Source organism: Dermacentor andersoni, chromosome 3, assembly GCF_023375885.2.
Source record: "Dermacentor andersoni chromosome 3, qqDerAnde1_hic_scaffold, whole genome shotgun sequence".
Classification (NCBI taxonomy): domain Eukaryota; kingdom Metazoa; phylum Arthropoda; class Arachnida; order Ixodida; family Ixodidae; genus Dermacentor; species Dermacentor andersoni.
Genome location: NC_092816.1, coordinates 226,999,220 through 227,025,774, shown reverse-complemented (window position 1 = coordinate 227,025,774; position 26,555 = coordinate 226,999,220). Strand labels below are relative to the sequence as shown.

General features: G+C 46.4%; 1 protein-coding gene across 2 annotated transcripts in view; it reads right to left on the bottom strand.

Annotated features, from left to right (window-relative positions):
• LOC126536157 (DIS3-like exonuclease 2) overlaps window positions 1-26,555 on the bottom strand; it is a 330,469-nt gene that overhangs the window by 106,577 nt on the left and 197,337 nt on the right. For both annotated transcript variants that reach the window (XM_050183033.3, XM_050183050.3), the window contains one exon: window positions 25,779-26,032. In XM_050183033.3, the coding sequence (XP_050038990.2) occupies window positions 25,779-26,032 (254 nt within the window). The remainder of the gene's footprint in view (window positions 1-25,778; window positions 26,033-26,555) is intronic.

Here is a 26,555-nt window from a genome sequence, read left to right as displayed (position 1 = left end):
CAACAAAAAGAAACATCACGAATTCCCATAACCAAATTTTCTGACCCCCTACTATTGTGAACTGTGTTTTTGTACACCTCTGTTTTCTGTTGTTTCCCTACATTTCTTACCCAATCTTCCAATTGCCTCTTACTAACCTCCCCTATTGCGGACATGTTTACTTTCCCCCTGCTCTCGCTTAACCCAAGGGCTTCAAGGAAGCCAGTGGTGCCTAAATCGACTGCTGTGCAGGTATCTTCACATTCTAAAAAAAACATGCTCCATCGTTTCCCTAGCTTTACCGCAGCAAGCACATGCTTCTTCTTCATTATAATATCTCGCTTTATAGGTGCATGTTCTAAGGCATCCTGATCTCACTTTGACAAGTAACGAGCTTCCCTTTGAGTTATCATAAATTATTTCTTTCCAGATTTTGTGTTTTCCTCTTAAGTACAGTGGAACACCGATTATACGACTTTCTCGGGACTGCGAAAAAGTGTCGTAAAATGCGAGCGTCGTAAAATCCGAACATAAATTATGCCTATAAGAACACTACTTATTTCGTGTGACGGATTTACGAGAAACTTCAATGCAAACTACAAACGTACTCTGCAGGGCTTGGAAACCGAAATTACCAAAAAAGTAAATGCAATAAGAATTAATGCTGCAGTACAGGTACATGTATCAATCATGCTTTATTCAAACGAACCTTTACGGCACTCCACTCCCCACTGCCGCGATTCCCACCAGCCGGCGCGAACTTTAAAAAAAGTCGGTAAGTTTCTTTTGGACCTTGTTTGATCCATGAACCAAGAGCTTTCGCTCAAATTGGGCAACGTCCAAAAAGAGGTCCTCTGCAGCGTCGCGTGAACAGATGAAGTTCCGGATGCCATATATGTGCCGTAGCACCTCGGCGAACGTGGTAGGCACAGGAATGGCATCTGTGGCGTCGTTGTTGTCCTCGTCCGAAGTCGCAGCAGTGTCGGCACTAGGCAAAGCCTTCTCGATGGTGTCATCCAGCGAAACCTCGGTGCAGATCGCAACATTGTCGTCGGCCTCCACATACTCGACGAAGGTCGTGGTGAGGTTTAAACCCTCGAAATTGTCGTCGCTGAAGCCTGCATCGGCCTCGAGCGGCATCGAGGTTGTTGCATCCCCAGCAGAGGAGGCAGTTTCTCGCTTAAAGTCACAGTGCTTGAGCGAGTTAGCGATTGTGCTTTGCGACACTGCATTCCACGAACTAGCAATAAAATGCATGGCGTCGAGCACAGTGATCTTTTTTTCCGACTTGGTGCGCTCCATAGCTGTCAGCCGACACTGCACTAACCGCTTCCGGTACCCTTGCTTGATGCACTTGATGATGCCGGTTTCCAGCGGCTGCAGCTGGCTTGTGCAGTTGGGCGGAAAAAATAAAAACTTTATCACGGGACATTGTGCGTCGCGTTGCTCCACACAACTCAAAACCTCCGCTGAACGCTGGTTGCTAGGATTACGACGAAGAATGCGAGCGATAAACCTAGGCCTCTCCGCGCTACTTTGTCGGCGATCTGCTGCTGGGAAAGTGGAAGGAGAGAAACGCTTCCCCAACGCGACGAGAGGAGGCGACACCAAAGAAGAGAGGGAGAAAGTGATTGTGGAGAAGAAAAGGCACTATTTCAGCACAGCAGGCATCGCGGGCGGCTGCTGGTGGGGGAGAGAAAAACGAATGATGAGACGAGGCAAGGGAGAAAGCTGCACCAGAGCGAAATACGCAGGCCAGGCGTAAAATTGCGTCGGATAACCGGGGTTTTTAATGCATTGCTTCTATGGGGGCTTTGCTGGGACTGCGCTAATCCGTCACAAAACGCAGGTCATCGCAAAACCGAGGGACATATAACTGAGGTTCCACTGTAATTATTCATGGCAGGTTTCTTTTCCATTGCCACCACCCATGAGATTATCTCAGCCTCTCTGACTTTCCGCTTGACTTTCTTTGTTGCTGTGTTGCTCACCCTACAGCTCACATACTTGCTGGTAAGCTTCCTAGTTCTTTTCCTCCACTGTGAATCAATGTTTTTCCTGTACAAATACCTGAACACTCTCCCAGCCCATTTACTGTCTTCCATATTCCTCAATCGTTCTTCATAATCAAATTTACTCTGAGCTTCCCTCACTTCAAAACTAGTCCAGCCCATATCACCCTGCACAGCTTCATTTGTAGTCTTCCCGTTGGCGCCCAATGTGAGGCGTCTCACTGACCTTTGGTTCCCGTCGAATCCTGATTGTACCCCTGATTTAAAGCAAACAACCGCATTTCCAAAAGTAAGTCCTGGAACCATTACCCCTTTCCACATACCTCGGAGGACCTCGTACTTATTGTATCCCCATAGCGCTCTGTGCTTCATTATGGCTGCATTTCTCTTCTCCTTGACTGTTATGGTTTTTTCGTGTGTTTCCATATATCTATTGCCTTCGTTTATCCATATACCAAGGTATTTATATTCTGTTACCCGAGGTATTTCTTGGCCCTGTATCTCCACTGTCTGTTCACTGTTTTCATTGAATACCATAACACCTGATTTTCTAACACTAAATTTCAAACCTAAATTGTTGCCTTCCTGTCCACAAATATTAGCCAGACGTTGCAAATCGCTTTGCTTGTTAGCGAGCAACACAATGTCGTCCGCATAAAATAAACCTGGGAGTTGCTGCTCTATTACTGTACCTGCCTGTTTGTATGAGAGATTAAACCCGATATTACTTCCTTCCAGCGCCCTCTCCATTCTCACCATGTACATCATAAACAGCAGCGGGGATAAAGGGAACCCCTGCCTCAGTCCCTTGTTGATATGAACTTTCTCCGCGCTCCTCATCCCTTCCCATCCAATGCAAACAGTATTTTCTAGGTAAATCTCTCTCAAAAGCTGTAGACAATCGTTACCTAAGCCTTCCCCTTCCAGAATATCCCAAAAAATGTTGCGGTCTACGTTGTCGTAGGCTCCTGTAATGTCCAAAAAGGCCACATACAACGGTCTGCTTTCTGCTTTTGATATTTCAATACACTGAGTAAGAACAAACAAGTTATCATCCAAACGCCTACCTATTCTAAAGCCATTCTGAACCTCTCCCAAAACGGCATTATTTTCTGCCCATGCTTGAAGCTTTAATTTGATTGCCTGCATTGCTAGCCTGTATATTACCGATGTAATGGTCAACGGTCTATACGAGTGAATTCTGTCTTTCTCCCCCTTACCTTTATAAATTAAATTCATTCTACTTTGTCGCCAACTGTCTGGTATTCTTCTACCTTTTAAGGCCTTTTCCACTGCTTTCACCAGAGCTTCCTTAGTTTTTGGTCCTAGTTCATTATTCAGCCTAATGGGAACCTCGTCTAGCCCTGTGGTGGTGCGCTTAGGCCACGAAACAGTCTGCTAAACTGCTGCTGTTCAATGTGCAGGTGTGTCAGTGTTATAGTCTTTAGACTAAAAAATCAAGCAACTATGTTTTGGTATTGCTGCCGAGCTCGCAGTGTCTGCTTGCGATCGCTATGCATTATATCTATGTCTTGCGCTCCTTGCTGCTACTGTCGGGCGACATAGAAACTAACCCCGGTCCTGACTTTAACGCTGTACTAACTGAACTACAGTAGCTGTCCGTTGGGCAATCGCAGTTAATTGGCGAGATCAAAGGTTTAAAACGCAAACTAGTCGAGACTAACAGTCTGATATCCGAACAGAAGAATGCATGTCGTCGAGAGCCACTGCCAACACATAGAGGACCTGCAGCGGCATTTTGAAACGTTTAAGTCTTCTGTGGCCGTGACGACACGGGCCATCTCTGATAAAGAAGCGCGGATCAATGACGAAGAAAATCGAGCCCGCTGCAGCAATGTAATCTTCTTCGGTATCCCCGACCCAAGTGCATCCGAATCTGCCGCTCAGGCAGACGAAAAAAATCACTCGGCTTTGTGCAGACCAATTAAACAAGACCGTGAATCCTGAGGAGATTGAACATGCGAATCATCTCAGCTGCCATTCCAATAACCGAAACAGCCCTGTAATTATGAAATTAATTTTTTTTAAAACAAAGGAAAAGATTCTGTCCAACAGACGCAATTTCAAAGAGACTATCTATAGAATTGGCAAGGAGTATTCTCATACTGTACAAAATGCCCGGAAACATCTTTTGGCTTTTGCGAGGATGAAATCAGTTCCATTTTCATTACGCTACAAAACTCTGTTCATAGGATCTGCTAAGTACATGTACAACGAAACTACAAAATGCGTAAAAGAAGTCCAATAGCAATCACTACATCACTGTCAATCAACACAGCATTTGATAACGACAACCCGCCCTAACACTACTATTTCAGCAAATTATTCTAACATACATAGTTTCCTTTCCAAATGTGACATTGTATCTAATCTGGTTATATAAACTGGATGTAACTTGTTGACACCGAAACCTGGCTAACCGCTGACGTACCCGACGCGGAGGTCATGGATGACCTACCTGGTGTCCATGTTTTCCGTAATGATCGCCAGCACTCTAGAGGCGGCGGAGTGCTCATCGTCGTTAGTAATACGATACCCCGCTCTGTTGTTCGCAACCCAAGTGACCTTAAAATATAATGGCTACTCTTTCATGCAACCCCCAAACTATTTTACTTGGTGTTTGCTACCGCTCCCCGCGGGCAGACACTAGCTTAACTGGCAAGCTCAACTGCGTCCTAGATGCACTAATGAAAAAATACGCTAACGCTCAGATTTTGCTCTTCAGAGACTTTAACCTTCCTAATATCAATTGGGATAGCTATTCATCTTCGTCGCAGTTGAACCGAAAATAATTTTCTTGAAGTCTGCTTTAATTTCAACTTAACCCAGCTAGTTTTAGAACCAACAGGCGTAGTGAAGGACCCGGCCAGCATATTAGATCTCATATTAAATAACAATTCGTCTATCCTATCTTTGATATCTTGTCTCCGGGAAATTAGCAACCATAAATTAATTCACGTCTTTAACTTTACCTTGACAAAACGAGAACCATGGAATCAAATAACACACTTATACAACAAAGGCAACTACGATGCCATTAACAATGAACTTATGCCCTTCTACTGCACTTTCAGCGCTGAATTCCACAACCGCACACTTCAAGCAAATGGGTCCCTCTTCCAACAAAAGAATCACTGACCTTGCTACTAACCACATTCCAGTTATTCCAGCACGGACTAAACACAATAAACCTTGGTTCACAAAAAAAAATTATGGACTCTAGAAAACAATAAAAATCTCTTCGGTTCTGGTTGCCACATCGAACTTACCTTATAAATGCATTCTAAAGAATTCAAAAGTGGGCAGCAAGGTTCATTCATTCTTTGTATTCTTATAACACCAGCGTATCACTACTCAAGCACAGTCCACCTTAAACAGGCTGTCATCCAGGTGTTGCATTGATTCGTTCATCCCCTCATAAGTTTTATTACAGCTCGCTTCATCCTGCAACATATGTGTTAGCCCCACCCCTTCGCCATTCCCAGCATACGGGCATTTCTTGCAAGTAACCCGTCCATGCAGTGACACTGCAACCTTCTCTGTATCTTTCTTTTGCCAATCATCGACCGACTGGAACGGCCTGCCCCACCATGTCACCGGAATCACCTGTTCATTGAACCCATGTGGCCACTAATTAGAATAAACAACATTTGTAAACCCCACGCCTTATCTAATACCTCCTGTGAGGGGTCTTTAAGGAAATAAAGCGAAGTGAAGGCGGGCAAGACTGCATGCCGCCCTTTAAACCCAATAACAGCGATGCTGACGGTGGCCACTCCAGGCGTCGGTGAATCGCAATTGTGGAGCGGACCATTCCGACAAATATATTGGCCAATCATCAGAGTGCCAAGGTTTCTTTTAAGATCAATTCGCTCTGTGACTTGGCCAGGTGTGGAGTGACTTTCAGTCTACTGCAGACCCTTTTGCATCTGCTCATTACATAGACATCGCATCATGGAAATGGATTTTGCTCGGTATTGCGAATGGACTGTGTGTCGGTGGGATGACTTTCTGCTAGTGCTGGGGTCCTATGTCAACGTGCTAGTGAAGACCACGTTTCTTGCATCTGGCTGAACTCGGGTGGAGAGGTCATTTCTACCGAGACAAGGCTTGCGTCTTTGGTCGCAGCTTTGATAACCTGACCATTTCTTTTTTAAAAAATGCTCTCAGCAATTTACTTGATGGCTGCTCTCCTTCCTTGTATGCCCTTGTTCTTTCTTGAGACTGCTTAAGTCTCAGTATGTCCCTAATACGTTAGTATTCTTTTGTGCATTTTTTAATGTCTTGTTTTGCGTTATGATGTGTGCATGACTGGAGGCATGGCGATGGTGAGGCTGCAAATCGAGCTGTGGTCCCGACGTATGGCGCGAGTCCCATGGTGCAGACGCCACCGGAAGCATCAGCACCTGTGGCCCCTGGCAGCCACTACTATGGATTTGGGGTGAAGTCAAGTGCATGGCATTAAGCCCTATTCGGACTTTCGCATTTGGATTTTCCCATCGGTCTTCACAATGTCTTTGCACGTCTTCTGAAGCTTTTATTTTATTTGTATTTTATGATGCAGGTGGAGATTTCCTTATAATTTCACTGGTTCGTGTGTATGTTCTAATATCATATGTCAAAGTGGTTTTCTTTTTTATTGGGAGTTTTTATGGTTGTGCGAATATTTGGAATGTTCTAATATAAAATATTATATGTTTAATATTTGTGTTCAATTGAAGAATAGATATACAAAAATGTTCGATTATTCTGTTGGATACGAATATTCCGAACAAATAGAATATATTGCTGGCTGTGCAGGAGAAAACACAGTTCTTAGCATTTTTTAAAATCTATGCTAAGAATATTGAGGCAATTTTGGGCTGAATTTTGTGACGATTTCATGCCGATACAGTAAAACCTCGTTAAACCATACCCGCTTAAACAGTAGTTTCGTTTTAAAAGTAGTAAAGTCAAATCCCCGACTCAGCGGCCATTGAACATAATGTGTTTTGTATCCGCATAAACCGTACCAGCTTATTGCGTACGTATCGGTTAAAACGTAGCGTTTCCACTTTTCGTCGCGCAAACACGGCAGTGCGTCGTCTCCATCGAGCGGCCCGGCAGAACAACAAGCCTCAGAGATCGGAACGGCCTCGAAGCACCTTGTGTGTTTGCGTGTGAAGCCACATCAACATCAACATCAATTCGGTGCTGTGCCAGAGAGATGCGAGAGAGCGTTGTGGCGTCGTGTAAGCGAGGACTCGCGTCATGCTGAAGCTCGGATAAAAAAAAAGATGCCGAGTGCTCAGCATAGAGGAAAAATTAGACATCGTCTGTGCTATCGAATGTGACACGAAGAAGTCGGCGCTGGCACGCGACAGGGATCTGCTGTTGATTACGGTGTGTGGCATTTCGAATGCGAAGAAGTTGCTCGTCAGCGCTGCTGCGACTGCAAAGAGATGTCGGCTACGAGGTTCGACTTTTCGCCATCGTTGCCTCTGTTGTTGCCGAAGTGCCGACTAGCGACAGTGATGAGGACGGCACGGAAAGCGACAGCACGGGCGATTTAGGCCCGACAGTGGCAGAAGCTGCGCGTTACGTCAGCCTCATGAATGCAATCATCGCGACGAGAACAGCACCCGGCAATGAAAAAGGCGCCCCGGGACTTCTGCAGCACTACTGCGCGCGTGCACGGAGAATACGTAATGCCAACAAGGAATCTGCCATGCCAGTGTTTGCCGAGAAGAGGGGGCTGGCTGAAAAGCTGGCACGCAGCTTCAGTAAGTTTGAGGGCGCTGTAATCGTGCTAGGCCGCCGCGGCATCAAACGAAAAATAACACTTTTGTCACGCGAAGTGAATAAATACTGTTTGTTTTTTCCCCTTTCATCGCACTCTCTCTGAGTTCCGTTTTCAACAGGTATGTGGGCGATCTCATGCTAATTCGGTTAAACAGTATGATTGTTTAGTACGTACTTTTTCCGAGCTCTGGCCAACTACGGTTTAACGAGGTTTCACTGTAGTGAAATTTCGCCTGTAAAGCAACCTTTGCCATTGCACGTTTCAACTCTGCGGGAGAGCCAGCCTTTCAGTACCAAAGGGCAAGGGTTTGTGGACATGGTGTGCATCCCCCCCTTTTTTCTCCCCTCTTTCTTTTTTTTTTTTATGAAGCGCCACCCCAAATTCTGAACTTATTGCTTGACAGCAAGTGCAATGAGTGACGACTGGCACAGAGAGTTTACGGGCACCGGATGCGACACAATAAGGCTTACTAAATTTTCCAAGTTAACATGAGCCAAATGCACATTGTTTTAGAATAACGGCCTACTAGTCTAGTTTTTTAACATAGACAATGCAATTGCAGTCATCATCATCATCATCAGCCTGGTTATGCCCACTGCAGGGCAAAGGCCTCTCCCATACTTCTCCAACTACCCCGGTCATGTACTAATTGTGGCCATTTTGTCCCTGCAAATTTCTTAATCTCATCCACCCACCTAACCTTCTGCCGCCCTCTGCTACGCTTTCCTTCTATTGGAATCCATTCCGTAACTCTTAATGACCATCGGTTATCTTCCCTCCTTATTACGTGTCCTGCCCATGCCCATTTTATTTTCTTGATTTCAACTAAGATATCATTAACTCGCGTTTGTTCCCTCACCCGATCTGCTCTTTTCTTATCCCTTAACGTTACACTTATCATTCTTCTTTCCATAGCTCGTTGCGTCGTCCTCAATTTAAGTAGAACTCTTTTCGTAATCCTCCAGGTTTCTGCCCCGTACGTGAGTACTGGTGAGACACAGCTGTTATAAACTTTTCTCTTGAGGGATAATGGCAACCTGCTGGTCATGATCTGAGAATGCCTGTGAAACGCACCCCAGCCCATTCTTATTCTTCTGATTATTTCAATGCAATGTTTGCAATGCAATGTTTCAATGCAATGCAATTGCAATGTTTAAACATAAATAATCAACCCTGCTTGCTAATAAATGCATGTGTATAGACCATTTTATCGGCGAGGAGGAACGTAGCCACGAACCAGCATGCCGTGCTGCTCTCCTCCTCGCACTGGTATGTGCGGATTACGTTTTCTCCCAGCAACAGCTTGGAAAGGTAGCAGTTTAATTGTGAATTAGTGTGATTCTAACGTGTTCTGTCTGGGATTTCTGCAATGTCAGATGATTCAAGGTCTAAGGGCAACCACTGTTCTGCAATCAGCTGCAAAGATAACTTTAGGATGCACGTGTGCATCCGCGGCGAATTCGTGGACACCGCTGCTGCGATAGCAGAGAAGCATCCGCTTTGTATTGCCAGCATAAACAGAAAGGACTTGATGCCATCACATGTATGTTCGGAATGTTTTGTTCCCAGTGAGCGCTTGGCGACGAACTGGGCACTTATGATGAAGCTGGGATATGAAGAAAAGGTGCATATTCATGTAGGTCAACTATTGTGAATGGATGAAACTAACTACTATATACCTTCTTGCACGCACATAAAACTTATTCTGTTCAAACATCTTCTGTAGAAGGATATAACTCAAAGAAACAGCAGTTGGTAACCAAGGCACACGGACCGCACGGCGTTGTTTTACTACGCTAGCCAATCACAGAAGCAAACAAAGTCGTCGTCATGCGACATATTCAAGATGGAATCGTATTCGATACCTCTGGAGCGTCTGCTGTTCTTGAAAAGTCTTTTCGTCAGTGGAAGCGATGAAGTGTGCAACAGACGTTGACGAAGTGTATGGATTCTGAGCATTTCACTCTTCAAAATCCTCGGTACAGTTAATTTCATTGCCGAGTCTGTTTTACTCATGAAACCTCACTGCCAACCGAAGTGAAACTTGACAGTATATTGTTACAGTGAAGCTAGTGTTTTATTTCAATGCAATAAAGAATTAGGCTTTTGCCGTTCCACTGTTATAGACGAGTGAAAACATAAAATTACATGCTTATAACATTATTTTTGTGGTTACCGCCTTATTTAGGTAAGAGGAATAGTTTGTCTGAACTATTTGCAGCCTCGAGGAGGAACAGTGGCTGGCGGTTATGAGGGCGTGGGCAGGGCGTGGCTTCACTGCAGACTGAAGTTGTATCCGACTAAAGGATTATCATCCTTGTCAACCGACGTTCTGGCGGAAGTTGACCGAGGCATATAAGAACGGTACGTGCCGACTAAGAAATAAAGGTGCGTTCTTTTCGATTCTGTAACCAAAGCCATGCCTACCGTGTGCCAGCCAGCCCTAGTTCACACGTTCTCTCCCGTGCTTCCGAATCTCGCCGGCAAGCTGGCGACGCTGCTCATTGTGTGCAGTATTACTGCAGCAAATAAAGTTGCTGTTGCAAAGAGTAGTTATTCGTCTTACAGCTCTCTCGAGTAAGCGAGCTGCCCTTGCACGCACAGGCACCATTTGAGACCTAAGAGTGCGCATAATCTTTCAATGCGTCGCTTGCGTCTGGTTGATCGTAGCATATTTGCAGCCACTATCAGCAGCTCATTTTATCCATGTTACAGTCCTTTCGATCAAGTTATTTAACAGTTCTTTATTTTGTAGAGCTTCATGCCCGGATGCCAGATAAACAATGTTTAGAAAATTGTGCCGCGAAAATTTTAGGACCACGAAAGCTAGCAAAACGTGCTTACTCAGAGCTTTGCAGTTAGCTGGATTGCGATGTACGCTGGTGCAGCACACCGCATGACACATGGAGACACCTCTGATTGTTGTCACTTGAGTGGTACCTTAATAGAGTTCAAGGCTAGAGATACAATAATAACAAGTTACATGTATACGTTACGTTTCGACAATGTTCAAATTTGACTCGCCTTCTATTTCGATTGTGGGGAGAGCTGCGGGAGCGCCTCTAGGCCCATCGCCATTCGATATTGTGGCTGTATCGAAGCCAAAAGCTTAGTGACGACACGCTAACAAGTTTTCAATCCAAACAACTTGTTGACACCTTTCGGAAAAGTGCGAAAACTTGCAACTATTCGTCAACAGCACCTTCACCGTGTGCGCACCACCGCGATCCCACGTACAAGCATGGTGCCACATGATAGACGGCGCTGCGATCGCAAAATGGCGGTCCCCTAAATAAAATGGTTTATATTATTATTCAATATTCGTATTCGAAGCTAAGTGTTCGTATTCGATTCGCATTAGAAAATTTTGACATTCACACCCCCCTATTAGATTTATAATGCTGTTGATGGATCAGGTTGCATTTGATGTTCGTTTATATTTACATTTCTTTTATCAGTATGTGCTTGTAATTCATTTGTTCGTGTTCAGGCATAGGCTCGTGCAGTTCTCTTTCTTTTTGGGGGGGGGAGGTAATGTCAGATGAATGTGTTAATTTAGGCTACTGTCTAGTTTTGGAAGCTAGTGATATCATAACGGGTTGCTCTGATGTCACAAAGAAATTACAGGTTTTTTTGTCTTCTTTTTCTTTTGATTTGTGCAGTCCTGGGACCTCCAGCCTTCCATTGGTAAGGGGACAGTAAAGGGTGAGAGATGTGGGCTTTTGAGCACTCGTAATAACTGCGAGACACCGTTGCGTTTCCAAGAACTCCATGTCCCTTGCCTCCATACCTGGACGGGATGGCGGCAGGTCATAAAACACTGACTACTATTCCACCCATGGGAAGGGGAGCCTGCCCTATAGGCAGAGTTTTGGCGGGACTCTGGCCCTTATCTCTGGGTGTGCACGTGTGCAAGATGGGGCCTGGAGAGCCGCATCCAGGGGTCAGAAGATGCGTATGCGTTCCTCTACGAGTGCACGGTGAAGCAGACACGAACGACTCCAGTTGCGAGACATTTTGGCATGGCGACAGGCATGTTCGGTTTGCTGGTATTAACTGGTTGCCAGTCGGCCTCCGTCAATCGCTGCTGTTTAACAGAGGTGCTGCAGTGCACAGCTACCGATTAATCTTACATCTAAACCAAAGCTGTACTCTTCCTAGCTGCTTGTACCAACACGGTCGAGCACCGATATAACACATAGTATTTCAATGAAGTAGTCTCTTTCTATAATGAAATAAAGAATACAGAATTCCACAGGGCATAGGTTACACAGTGCAGCCCACTTATAATGATACCACCACCACCACTATCATTATTATCAGCCTATTTTATGTCCACTGCAGGACGAAGGCCTCTCCCTGCGATCTCCAATTACTAGGCTTGTGCAAATAGTGCTTTTTTGGTTCGAAGTGAATTCGAAGTGAATAGTAATTCTTCGTGAATAATTTTCAAGCGAATACTTCGAATAGTAGCAAGTAAAGAAAAAAAATGGCAGAGGGTTAAGGTCTGGGATTTATTCAAGGAAAGTAAACAACTTCATTATTTACGAAAATCTACAAGTTTTCGTGCAAGAACACTAGCTGTTCCACATGCTGAGGTTTGAAGTGCTCCCTTCTCCGGCTTACAACGGCTCCTGCAGTCGAAAAAAGCCTTTCACTTCTTGTCTGGGTGGCTGGTATCGAAAGATACCTACGGGCAGCTGCAACCAGGGTTGGGTAAAGGTGGCTGCCCTTGCTTTTCCACCACACAAGGGGGTCTTTGGACCGGGAAAGAAGGGGGGCCTTCAAGTACCCAGCAACCTCATTCGAGATTGTACGTCTTGACTGATGATCTGCACGCGAACTGAAGTGTGTAAAAGCACTCCACACAGAGTACCCTGATGGGTCTGCAGAGCAGGTGCTGTCCTCACTTGTTGCTGTACCATGTTCTCTTCTGCTGCCGTTGTGAGTAGAGTGAACGCTCATTGCTTTGCGGGTCGCTCAGCATAACAGACATCTTTGTATCTAGGATCGACCAACATTGCCAATGCAGGAAGGCGTGACATCTTGATATCAGGGAACCTCGTCTTGATGCTACACAAAAGGCTTGAGGCAAGCAATGCTGCCTCAACACCTTCGGAAACACGTTCAACTAGAACCACCTCGGTACACTGCAACAGGGGAATGACTTGTGACAGCGTGGGATATCTGTCCCCAGACAGTTCAGTTGTGGCATGGTCAAGTGGCTTCAAGACTTGCACTGCTGCATTCATAAGCTTCTACTTACTTGCGTTCAAGTGTGGAACTGCGTGAGATTCTCAGAGTTCTACAGTGATGACCGTACGGAGCTCCACGAGCCTGGCCATCATGGCATGCTCACTGTTCCATCGCGTCGGGACGTCTTGCATAACCTCGAGAGGGTCCAGCCACATATTTCTCTGAATTTCCTGAAGCCGTCCTCGGGCCTTGGCACTCAGTTTGTATCAAACCACAATCACTCTGGCCTTAGCACAGAGCTGCAAAAGCCTTGGCACTTCTCTTTTGGCATCACTGACACACCACTCCAGGACAACCGCGCTACTGCAGAAGTAAAGTTCCTTCCATTATCTGTAATGACGAAGATCGGCACAGTATTGTGGGCTGGAAGTTCCCACTCCTCCATGACACCTGCGATAAATAGATCCAGGTTTTCTGCAGTGTGAGAGTCTGTCATCTCCGTGCAAGCCAATGCATGCACGTGTTGCACTAAGTCACTGTCCATGAAGTGACAAGTTGTACAAACGTAGCTGTCATTTGTCCACGATGTCCGACCATCAGTTGTGATTGAAAGTGACTCCACTCCGCTTGCAAAAATGTCCCCGAACTTCTTTTTCACCTTCTCTTTGTTTAACTGGTAGAGGTCTGGAATAATGGCTCTCAAGAACGTTGCCCAAGATGGCACAGCATAATCCGGCATAGCAAACTTCATCATGTTGAGGAAACCCAGTTCTTCAACAACGTTGTAGGGGTGCATACACGAGTTACGAAGTGAGCTATCATTTTTGTCATCTGTAGGGCTTTTGGGGCCGATGCTTTCATTTTCGGCTTGAAACTGTCGGCTATGGATGGCTGTTGACCACTTGCCTTGCTTGCCCCCTTGAGCTGGGATGGCCTTTCGCATGCGCCCCGATTGTCTTGGTAGTCCTTGTGCAAGTCGAGGTGTTTCCTTAAATGTGTTGCTAGGGTTGTCCTACTCGTCGGGGTTTTCAGGACTACCTTGCATTTAAGACATCGAGCTTCGGTTCCCCGTGAAATCTTTACAAGAAAGTTCCACATCGGATTGCTGGCCTCATGCAAATCCCCCATGGTGCTCTCTGGAGTGGTCCAAGGCAGCTGGGATTGATAGAATGCCACCGCGGCAGAGACAGAATCGCCCACTAAATGCAATCGACCACACCACCACGCCGACGAGATGAGTTTTTGTACGCCTTTGTTCTGACTATAGTTCTGCTTTCCTGGCCTGTTTGGATTGGCTTGGATTGGGAAAAGTATTACAGTCAAACCCGGCTATATCGAACTCGCAAAAAACGCCTATCAGTTCGATATAGAGCATAATTCGATATAAGCCTGCTAAATAATTGGATGTCATAAAAGCACATACCATTTATAAGATCATTTTATTGAAGAAACTAGCTTAGTTTCGCATAAATTAATCCTGCATTTTCTTCTGCTTGGGCAATTTCACTGCCTGCGACGCACGCACTTCCCCACGTTGTCTAAGGAGTCGGAGCAGCTGAGGCCACAACCTTCCGCATTTGCGCAGAAGCACCGGACTAATGCGAGTGCACCAATCACTTCGGAGGATGTGGGCAAAGGACTGTAGTTGCTTTCCTCAATGTGCCTACTTTCATTTGTGCTCGGTACGATGTCGGCGATGCAGTCTTCGTTTCCGGGCTCTCCCGTGGTCGCGACACCATCATCTGCACTCACAAACTCGTCCACCGTTGATACGAATGTCCTGGAAATTCTGACAGCTCGCTCCAAACTTCGGCAACACCGGCAACGGCTTCGTTGCATTCATCAGAATTTACAGTCATCACCGAGCACGCGGAAACCAGAACGTATGAAGAACCCCTCGTACACGGCCGTGCATACGCGTTGGCCGCCATGGGCACCGGGTTGCGAGTCTGGTCACTTTAGCCCTAATCGTGCCGAGAGTGCTCCTCGGAATCTTGCACGCTGCGGGGACATCCAACTTCTCATCGCATTCGACGCGATTTATGATTTCGAGCTTCACGACGAAAGGCGAATTCTGCCGCTTCATCACGGCAACACTGCGGGAGAAGGCCCACAAGGCGCAAACACGATAAACCAGAAAAGCAGCCAGACAACTCGCACTTTCGCCATCTTGCACGAAGAGAGCACAAGAGCCTCTGATTGGCTGTCTGAGCAAGCGCTGAGGCGGGCCAGGATCATTTTTTACTGGGGAGTGTCGATAGATAGTGATCTAAAGAAAGGAAGGACGCTTGATTCTGCAACCCGTGATGGAGCACGGCGAAGCGTCGTCAGGGGAGAGGGAATGGGAAGTGAAAGATGACAGAGAAAGAGGGAAGATGTGGCCTAATAGACTCCACTATGCGCGACAGGGGGAGTGTCGACGGCTCGCCCGAACAGCCCGAGGCAGCGCGGTCACAGTAGGGAGAGCGGTTGGATGGAGCCGCGCCGCCGGGTTTCCCCGCTACTGCGAGGAAAAGCCAACTCCTGGGGGCACTTTTCGCCGCTTGACGTTCGATATATCGGGAGTCACTGCAATATTTGTTCGATGTAAGCGTAATTTCTGCTATATATACTCATTGTAACTATACCGTGACCAGAAATTGTTCGATATATAGAATAATTCGATGTTAACCGGTTCGATATAGTTGGGTTCGACTGTACTGAATCCAAAACTGAAACTTCCGAAAACGTCTTCTCCCTGCCGCGTGTGGCTATTCGTTTGAGTCGAATACTTCGAAATTTCCGAATAACAAAATTCGAATCAAAGCAAATATCGAATAGCGCATTATTCATTCCACTACAGTCCATCCCAGATATATCGAACTCGAAGGGGATCGCGAAATAGTTCGATATATCGATAATTCGAAATATAAAATATGCATGTCAAAAGCTTCTCTAACAACTCCACACATCTAAAGGCAGTTTCCCGATGTCGTGACTAACGGGAACTTACGATCTGTGCCTCCAAGGCACGTAAAAAAACAAACAGCGCGATGACCAGATCACTTTATTTCGGAAGAAAAAAATTTTTGACCTTTGCTTGCTTTTTCTTCTGCACCATCAAGTTCATTAAGCTGTGCTCAAGCTTGTTGACAGTGTCCAAATGAGAAAGGCCAGCTCCTTCCATTGTGCCACAACAGCGGCGAATGACGCTGAAAGCTGGTTCAGCTGTGTCCATGGTGGTTGGTCCTCTTCGTCGGAACCTTTGCCGCTGCTCGAGTTTGCGTCCTCGTCACCCATGATGTCAGCCACAATCACCGCATCAGCGGTGACGAAATTGCGTGCTGTAACGCCGCCTGGGAATGCCGAGAGGTCGCGAAATTCGCTGTCCAGGCATCCAGCGTCATCATCTTCACTGTGAAGACATCCTTCATCTGCAGCTACCACTGGACTGCACTGCCTTCAGCTTAACATCGGCTTTGTTCTTGAGGATCGTGCTCGGGGTGTTGCGAGAAATTCCGAACGCCGCTGTGACCGACGACTTTTTCTCGCCAGCCTCCACCCGTCGAATGATGTCCGCCTTTGTTGATAAATCTAAATTCTTGTGTTTTCTCGCGGCCATGGCTCTGGAACACGTGCCAAAAGCGGAAAGAAATACGCACTGCACCACACGAGTCTCAAGCCTTTGTGTTGGCCTCGTGAATAAAAGAAACAAAACGAATCGAAAGACGCACTGTCCCGCGTCTCCGCACTACCACAAGCCCACGCTGCACTGACCTCATTTGTCTCGCTGCGCCAGCAGTGTCAGCCAACCAAAACACAGGAAACGGGCGCCTGCGGTCAGCGTGGTTTCTCCCTCCCGCTTCCCTTTCACACCCAATCGCACTCCAAGTGCTCCTCGTCTTGCCCCTTTTACCCACACGCCCCTTTCTCAGAGTGCGGGGCGGCGTGCGTGAGATTGCGAGAACATCACGAGAGCTTCGTGAGGAGAAGCGCACTTGCGGGGGTGGGTTATAGTGGGAGAAGCGCACTTGCCGGGGCACAGCTCAGCACGGAGTTCGATACATCGATATGCCGGTGCACGGGAGTTCTACATACGCGAACAATAGCACTATACTTTTGCATGGGATTCCCAAGGAGATTTCTCAACTGTTAGATATAGGCAATAATTCGATATATCCGGGCTCGATATATCCGGAATCGACTGTATTAGAAAATATAGAATATTCGCACAAGCCTACCAATTACCCCTGTCCTGCGCCAACCGTAATGGAGCTGGGCAGGTCATGTAATGTGCAGGTTAGATAACCAGTGGACCATTAGGGTTACAGAATTCGTGCCCAGAGAAGGTAAGCGCAGTCGAGGATGGCAGAAGACAAGGTGGGGCGATTAAATTTAAAAATTTGCGGGGGCTAGTTGGAATCTGTTTTTACAGGACAGGGGTAACGATACTAAATATAACAATATATTGGTTATAATGATGGGTCGACTTAGGAGTATCAACTTATGCATTAGGGCTACGAAAGAAAAAAATATAGCTGATGGTTTTGTTTTAATTACAGTAAAAGCTCGTTAATTTTACACCCTTTAATTCAGAAATTCGGACGGCTACATTGGTCCCGGCCAAAGTGCACGTTAGTCTATGGGACCAAACCTTCGTTAATTCGTCAGAATTTGGCCCCGCACGGCTAAAATCGGACAAATGCTGAAGACTGCCGCTACATGAAATTGTGGTAAAGCAGCGCTGGCACCATTGGAGTGAAACCGAAACCTGAGAGGCATCGCCATCATCATCAATTAGAGGGGGCGACTGCAGCGTCACCGAACGTCGGTGTCATCTTTCTTCGTTCCACTGCGCCTTCGACACCATTTTCCCTTGTGTTGTTGAGCCGACATCATCTCTTCTTGCGGAGTTTTCCATTTTCGTTGTGACTGTTTTGCATGCCACCACCATCGTGCGCTACAGTGATGGCAACGCCAGCAAAGCGGCAGAATTATGAAGCCAAGAACTTGGCGACTAAGGTGGAAATTTTGCAGGTTTTGAACGGCGAATCGCGACAGCACGTTATGACCAAGTAAAACGTGAAGCGGAGCACGTTGGGAACGTACGTGAAAAATGAACAACAGATTCTTCAAGCCTTCGAAAGCGCGAAGTTTCATGCATCAAGAAAGCGGTTGCGAAACGCAGCTCATCCCCAGCTCGAAGCTTTGCTGCTTTGGGTTACCGATTGTCGCAACGCGCATCTGCCTTTGAGCGGACCTCTCATCATGGCACGCTGCAATGATAAACATTGAATTCTTCAGAGCTTCAAAAGGGTGGTTTGCGAAGTTTTGGGAGAGACACGAACAGAAGTGTGCGCGGCGAAAAGGCCAGCGTTGACGAAAGCGTGACCACCCAGTGGAAAAATGTGAAGCTGCTTGAGCACATCGCCGCGTATGAACCAAGTGACGTGTTCAATGCAGACGAAACTGCTTTATTTTTCAAAGCTGTGCCCGACAAGACGGTGACTTTCAAAGCAGAATCGTGCATCGGTGGCAAGAAGTGCAAGGAAAGGATAACTGTGCTTCTTGCCGCCAATATGACTGGCACTGAGCGCTTGCCACTTGTTGTCATCGGGAAGGCGCACAAGTCATTGCTTTAAAAACATCAAAAGCCTTCCTGTTGCGTACAGAGCGAACAGGAAGGCTTGGATAACCTCGGACGTTTTTCGAGGCTGGCAGCAGCAGGCAGACCGGCACTTCACGTCTAAGGACCGCAAGGTAATTATGGTTGTTAGCAACTGCAGTGCACATAACTGTACAGTCGAACTGAAGAGCGTCAAGGTAGTTTTTTTGCCGCCCAACACTACACGTGCCCTTCAGCCGACGGACAAGGGTATCATTCACTACGTGAAGTTGAAGTACGGAAAGCACCTGCTACAGCAAATGATCTTATGCTCAGAAGTTGGAAAGCTGTATGAAGTGGACTTACTAGGCGCAGTGCAAATCATCGCCCATGTGTGGAAAAATACACCTCCGCAAGTCATCGTCAACTGTTTGACACAGCGGTTTTGTGAGGCCCGAGCATGGGGCAGTAGCAAACGAGGTGTCAGCCGAGTCCACCGACGATGACTGCTCGACCTTCGATGCTGTCCTTCCCACAGATGTGACCCTTCAAGACTACATCACAATTGATTGCGTCACCACGACTGGTCTCCTGACAGATGGAGAAATTATTAATGATGTCATGGGTGCCCGGGAAGACCATGATTCTGACAAAGAATCATGCGAGCAGGTGCAGCCACGACCTCATCGCACCTCACGAGAAGTCACGGAGGCGCTTTTGATATTGGAGGACTTTTGCCTGAGCACTTCCGACAGTTTGTGGGCTGTTGGCCACTTGGAACAGTTAAGAAAAATTGTTATGTCAGCCGGCATCTGTGCGAAAAAGTAGACGATTATTGCAAGATACTTCAGTAAATAAAGGTATGCTCCACCAACTTGATTTTAATGTTTTTCCTGTTAATTCGTTAATTTGGCACTTGGATAATTCGGACATTTTTCCCGGTCCCGTGAGATCCAAATTAACGAGCTTTTACTGTAATCATATAACAAACTAGTAACCGGTAAGCTTAGATTCGAGGATTTCAAAAAATGCGCCACTTTTTTAATTGAAATTGATAAATACGGTGATATAGCTAGGGCCATCTGGAAAAGTCAGTATCGCAGCGGCTACTAGCCGTGCCAGCAGCCAACTGAAGTACACAAGCAACATCATCATTTCGATCTGCGTCGTATCGGCTGTTCGCGTGGCATTATTGTAATGTCACCAAACAGGCAATACCACTGTTCTGCCACTTTCAAAAGAAAAGTTGTGCCAGCCGTAGAGGCAACGTCAAATGTTCAAGCCGGGCTGAAATTCGGAATCGATGAGATAAATGTCCATTGTTGGAGGGCGCAACAACGGACGCTTTTTGCGTGTGCCGGCTGCAACGAGGAGATGACAGTGATAAGTAAGATAGTGACGTAGAATGAGCTTGGCATGTTCACATTCAACAAATGCTATTTTCATTTTGTGAATGCGGGCCTCACTTTCTCGTTCGGACCACATTAGAGGCAAGTTTCTTTTTTTCCTGGCTTTGGACTTTTTGGGGTCGGTTTAGAATTAGGGCCGGCCTAAATTTAGTAAGTAAAGTATACAGTTAAACCTTGATATAATGAAGTGTTTAAATTTTCATAACATTTTGTCCATAGAACACCTTGCATTTAGAACCTCAATATAACGAAGTGTGTTTGCATGCGATTTCACTATAACGAAATTTCACTACCACCACAAAGGAATGCCAAGGCAATAAATGGAAATTTCTGCGGATGCAGATGGTCAAATGATTGAATTACAAGTGGCTGCTTACAAACACACCTCTCAAATTGCCCACGGAGCGACATGAGCGACCCCTGAAGTGGAGCCGCATCATGTTCTATACAAAGTATAAGTGCAATAACATGCTATCGCGCCCTGAACACTTTCTGCTTTAGACACGAGTATAAGTGTGTGAGGGCAACAAAAGATGGTGGCTTCACGCACGAGTGCCGGCTCCCTGCACGAGTAAAGGGAAAGAGGGGGAGGGGAGTGAGCTCGCGGTAAGGCGATCAAGTGCACGTGAGGGGTGGCGCGGGTAAGTTGGTGTGAATAGCGATTTCTGGCAAGTGTCTCGGCGGCTGTGGCTGCACATGGCTGTAAGCATGGCGAAGCGCGCACGCAGCCGCGCACGCTGCTTTAGAGGCAATTTGCTGCGTGTGGAAAGAGTGGGCGTGCCGAGACGGCATGGCATCACATAATCTGTCTTCCGGCGCGTTTAGTATTGGAGGTTGCATAATCTTGAGTTTCGGTGGCCCATTGGTGCGAGAGGCAGACGAAGCATTCGCTCCCCGCTGCCGGCGCTTTTCAAGACAGCGTTTTCCCAGTGCGGGCGATGCCATCGGCCGCGGGGGCAGGGTGCATGCAAAAGCTTGGCTGGCTTCGCTTAATTTGTACCGCCGATCCGAAGATGTTGTTGACGTGGCACAAAACCGTATCATTTATCGCCCACTCTCAAATTCATCAAGATGAATTGTATTGTAATTCAAATTTGCTATTTTTGATTGCCCGATAATTCAGAAAATTGTGTGGTCCCTTCCCTCATGAAAAAATGAAATTGATCGGTGACTGTACTTATTTACATAAAAGATCGAACTTCAATATAACGAAGAAAATTGCCGATTTTACTTACTTCGTTACATCGAGGTTTAACTGTATAACAATATTTTATTCACCATATGATGAACATAACGATCAAAATTTCGCCTTCTGGACGGCATTTTTCATGCAGATTAATCTTAACATTTGTGTTGATAAGCCCCTTAATTAAACAATGCCGAGATGGGGTGAAAAGTTTGCCCAGGCTAATTCCTATCCGCTGCCATTACCGTACAATGTGTTCTGCTGGCGTGAAAGCCATAGAGAGCATTGCGAGTTAGCACAGCGGGCCACAAGATGGCACCAGCCGTTCCGCATTCACCTCGCCCGCGATCGTGCTCCATGCATCCAGAAGAGAAGAGAGAGCAAAAAGGGAAGTGGCACCCGTACTTTCTACACTCTCTTAGCAAGCGCGAAAATGCGACGCGGAAACAGCCCCTAAGCAGTGGACAGCCCGGTTAGTAGAAGATGGTGCCGACAAAGCACAAGGCTGTGCTGCCCGAGACGAAGCTGGAAATTTCGCTAGACTCAAGGAAGTGCGAGCTCGCACGGGAGGGCCGTGATGGCTGCAACTAGGGCTGATCGCGCCGGGGCGAAACCCCCCACGATAGTGAAACTAACACAGTAGAAGCAGCCGACATTACCGAGTTCTCGGAGCATGTCGCCACAGACGACGAAGCAGGCGGTGCTTCGACGGGGCATTTCCGAATGCACGTAGTGCTGCCTTGCTCTGCGAAGAGATATCGTACGGGACGATTGTCGTCGTGACAGATGGAGGCGACGACAGCAGCAGGGGTGACGACAAGATCGACAACGGCCCGCCATTTGACACCGACCCCGATCCAATTGCTCATTGAGTTAATGCAATGCTATAAGTGTTCATACGGGGTGTGGTGTGCCCGTGAAAGCAAGTGCACAAAAGTGCTGACCATTTCTGCATGCCTAACGCTTGACATACAGTTTAGTTATAAAAAAATTTTTCACTGTCTACTTTCTACGTCTATTTTTAGCGGAAGTGACAAATTTGATTTCACAGCTGCAAAGGTAAGTCTGAGAGTTCTTTTTTTCTCTTTATAGCAGTCCAGATATAGTGATGATTGATTATAACTATTGGATTTTTCTTTCTTCTTGATATTGCTATAAATAGACTGCACTAAAGCGAAGGAAATGTTTGTTTCACGTGGTTCAAAATAGAGTAAAACCTTGTTAATTCGAACTCGGTTAATTCGAAATCCCAGATAATCAGAAGGTTTTCTACGGTACCGTAAATTCCAATGCATATTTGACCGGATAATTCATCCCGGCGGCCTAGGCCAACCCGGTTAATTAGAAGATTTGGGGTGCTATGCGGCAATTCCCGATCCCCATTTCACCGCAAACCGCAAGATGCTGCCCACAAAAACGTTCGCAGGGAAGGACACCGCGGTGGTCAAGGGTCGAAGGCAGAGCAAGGAAAGAATTACCATTCTGCTTAGCATGAACATGTGCGGTAAGCTGTCGCTACTTGTAGTTGGAAAGAGTGGGAAGCCTCGCTGCTTTAAACATGCATGGCTGCCGCCATAAGATGAGCTTATCTACCGGCACAACAAGAAGGCCTGGGTCACAGGCACAGTATTTGAAGATTACGTTCGGCAGCTTGACCACAAGTTCACGGCCACAGGCAGGAATGTACTCTTCGTTGTTGATAATTGCCCAGCGCATGGTGACATCCCACATCTGCAAGCTATCAGGACGGTATTTCTTCCTCCGAACACCATGTCGATCCCGCAGCCAATGGACCAAGGCGTCGTTCACAACACAAGGAAGATTTACCGCCACCACCTGCTCAAGCACATGCTCCTTTGCTACGACAATGGCAAGGAGTACTCCATCAACCTCCTTGGGGCCATATGTCTTATTGTGTATCCATGGAAGGAAGTAGAAACCACTTTGATCATGCAGTGTTTTGAACATGCTGGCTTCTCTAAGGAGAGCACCGTCGATGCTGATGCTGACTATTCATGTGCACTTGATGAAGAAAGAGCCGAGTATTGCGACCGCGTCAATGCACTCTGCGCAGAGGATGGCGAAACCGGTGCAGTCAGCTTCGCCGAGTATCTGAACTTTCAAAATGATCAACAAACATGCTACTCAGACTTGGAGAGTGAAGCTACCGCTGATGCGACCGTGAGCAATGACGACGATGCTAACGAGCGTTCCTGAGCACCCGCTCTCGGGCAAGTTATCGGATCGCTGAACATTATCCGCAGTTTTGCTGAGTGCCACGGAGGAAATTCTCAAATGCTGCACGTAATTGGCCAACTAGAAAACATGACCCTTGGAGCCTTGAACTACAGGACGCTGCAAACCGGCATCTCAGATTCCTTTCAGTAATTTAAAGATCGCTGAATAAAGGTAGCGCATTCCTGCAGCGAAATTTTTTTGCCAGGGTTGCAATTCTTTGTGTGTTCAATCAATTTGAAAACTCGCTTAATTAGAATATTTTTTGTGGTCCCGATGACTTTGAATTAACGAGGTTTTACTGTAATACCCATTCTGGTAGCAAACATGTCAAATACAGCTGAATTTTCATACGCATGATTTGTTGGACCTGCATGATTATTCGGACTAACCTGTGCCACCTACCCCTAGCACACACGAAGAACAAAAACCGAAATTTTGGATGTCGTTTCGAGCATCAACCGTCCACACTAGTATGCTACAAATATGGCACCGTAACCAAAAGGTGGCTGTAAACAAAGCTTCCGCCACGTAAACTAGGCACGAAACTCAAACTCTTGTTGCCAACGCAACACGAAGTGGTGCAGGTTATGCCTAAAGGCCTAAGCAGTGCGGCTGGCGACAAGCAAAGCTCACTGTCGGTATGTTTGCCCTCATAGAACTTAGTGGCAATGCAGCGTGAGAACAGACCCACGGGATAGACTGAAGGCCGTAGTAGCAGAGTACAGATTGACGTGCGGTCCCCTTGGTGTTCAAAAAGTCTGGCGGTGGCAGCAGCTTGGCTTTGTCACACTGCAGTCGGCAAGGCAACGTACCGATCCCGTGGGATAACTCCGTTTGCAAGGTTGTGTCTTTGCGGCAGAGCAGAGCGCCTGTATGTAATTTGTTTTGTTCCAGTGCCTTATGTTGGTATGGCAAGATGCCGACAGGCCATCAAAATCTGCAGGAGACCTTTGCTGCCTTGTCGGGAGCACCCTGCGTGCATTGGGAATCGACCCAAACACGGGAGTGTTTGGGTCGACTTATATCTGTGTGTGCTTATAAAGAATATTGGATATAATGAAGGTATTTTCATGGCCAATGCGACTTCACTATAACAAGGTTCGACTGCATTACCAAGAACTCATCCAGACTGCTTCTGCTTTTCTTGCCGGAATCAGTGCTTGAACATGTTTCACCACTTTGGATTTTTTTCGCTATTATCTGTTCAGATTAGTATGCTCGAATCATACACGTGTTGAAGGAAACCCTCTTGATTTCATTTCACTCTTCTCTCACTTTTTAATTCGTTATTCTTTGTTAAGTCTTTCAATCATAGTTTCGGCAAATATAAGAAGTAAGCCACACCTGCAGTATACCTTTTGAATCAGGATACAAAGTGGAAAAATTTGCTGGAATATATATATATATATATAAAAAAAAGAGAAGAACACATACACAAAAAGTATACGGTAAAAGTGTACATGAAATTATGTACTTCTTCTTTTACAACAGAAATTGGGAGTCAAAAGTTTTAACTTCGACTAACAGGGATCTTTAAGTGTGCACCCAAATTTTAACTTTGCACATTCATATCTTGGGTTGTGCACGAAACACACGGACAAAGGAAAGGTTGACAATGATGATGATTGCGCCAGGAACGACCAAAGGGCGCCTGAACGAAAAGACTAGACGACACGAGTGCCAACTGGTAGTCTTATTGAAGGAGCATTATTTGATGATAATGATGTTTATTGGCATCCTTTTTGAAACGAAGCGGGGACAAACAGTTTACTAGCCTGCTTGATTTAATCAAGTTTTACTACATCTATCGCTATCTAGCCACTTGCCTATCTGATTGTGATCTCAACTTTCATATTTAAAGCATCTATCACAATACTGTACCATTACCTTTACTCGCAATGACTTCGGTTCCATCAATCTTTTCCCTGTTTTTCTTCCACCAATACTCTAATCCCCTACAACTTAGCTTGACTGTTAACGAGTTTATCTTTACATTTTCTTTGAATACCGAAACTTCTGGAAGTTCGAAACTCCCTAATGGTCTCCCCTAGTCAATATTCTGGCACAGAAAAACACCAGCTGCATTTATTATCAGTCTATCCGACTGTTTTCAATGTTTAGATTACTCCTTGTTTGTCACGGTGTTGGTTTCATCACCAGGTGACGCATGCAAGGTTCTTGAAATAATGTTCCTTCAATAAAACTATAAGTTGAGAGTTTGTGCTTGAGTCGTCTAGTCCTCCGTGCACAACCCAAGGTATGAGTAGGTGCCAGCTTGCCCAGCTTGCAATTGTTCTTTGCCTTGCGCTGGCGTTGGCCCCTAGAGTGCTGCAACAGAGTGCCTCTGAACAGGCCAGGTGGCAGCACCTACCTCTCCAGTGCGCTGCACAAAGCGTTTGGCGAGTGGATGCTGCAGAATGTCGGACACCGTGAGGCCCTCGTACTGGCCCTTGGCTGCACGTGTCGAACCCTGCCCCCTGCGCATGGCAGCTGGCCCCTGCTTCTTCTTGCCCTTCTTCAATGAACGCCTTCTTCGGTGCTTGTTGTCGCCAGTCCGACGTTCGGCCTTGCGACTGCTGACGAGACAACATTCCTCTACTGCAGGTTCCACCTGCACAGCAGCTACTGCAATGATAATTTTGAATCCAAATCAAACACTCAATTACATTTTACAGTATGACATCAATAGCTTACTGTTGGATGCGCAAATGCAGTGGGGGAGAGGGAATGCTGTATAAACACATGTAAGGACTGCACCCATGTATGGGCCAGAACTGATTTCAGCTACAAAAAAAAAAAAAAGGAAAATGTATGTGAGGCCCACACCCACTGTCTCCATGATCCAGGTGCAAATAGCCTTCAGGATTCCAAGCCCCCGCCCCCCACACAGATGGCATGCGAGAACGCAGCTTCAGCTTCTTTCCCTTCTCCGCAAACTCATGCTTTAATTTACATCGGATATTGGTGTCAGCATCGCCATGTCCAGCTTTTGTAGCTGTCAATTTCATTTCGTTTGCCTGCACTGTTTGGCTTTACTGTGTGCCGTTTGCCTTTTTTTCATGAATTGCTGCCGAGCGTTATGCATTTAGCCCGATGGGCCTTACTAGCTGCATGGCTAAATTGAAAGTCGTAGAGTTTGCTCTCAAGA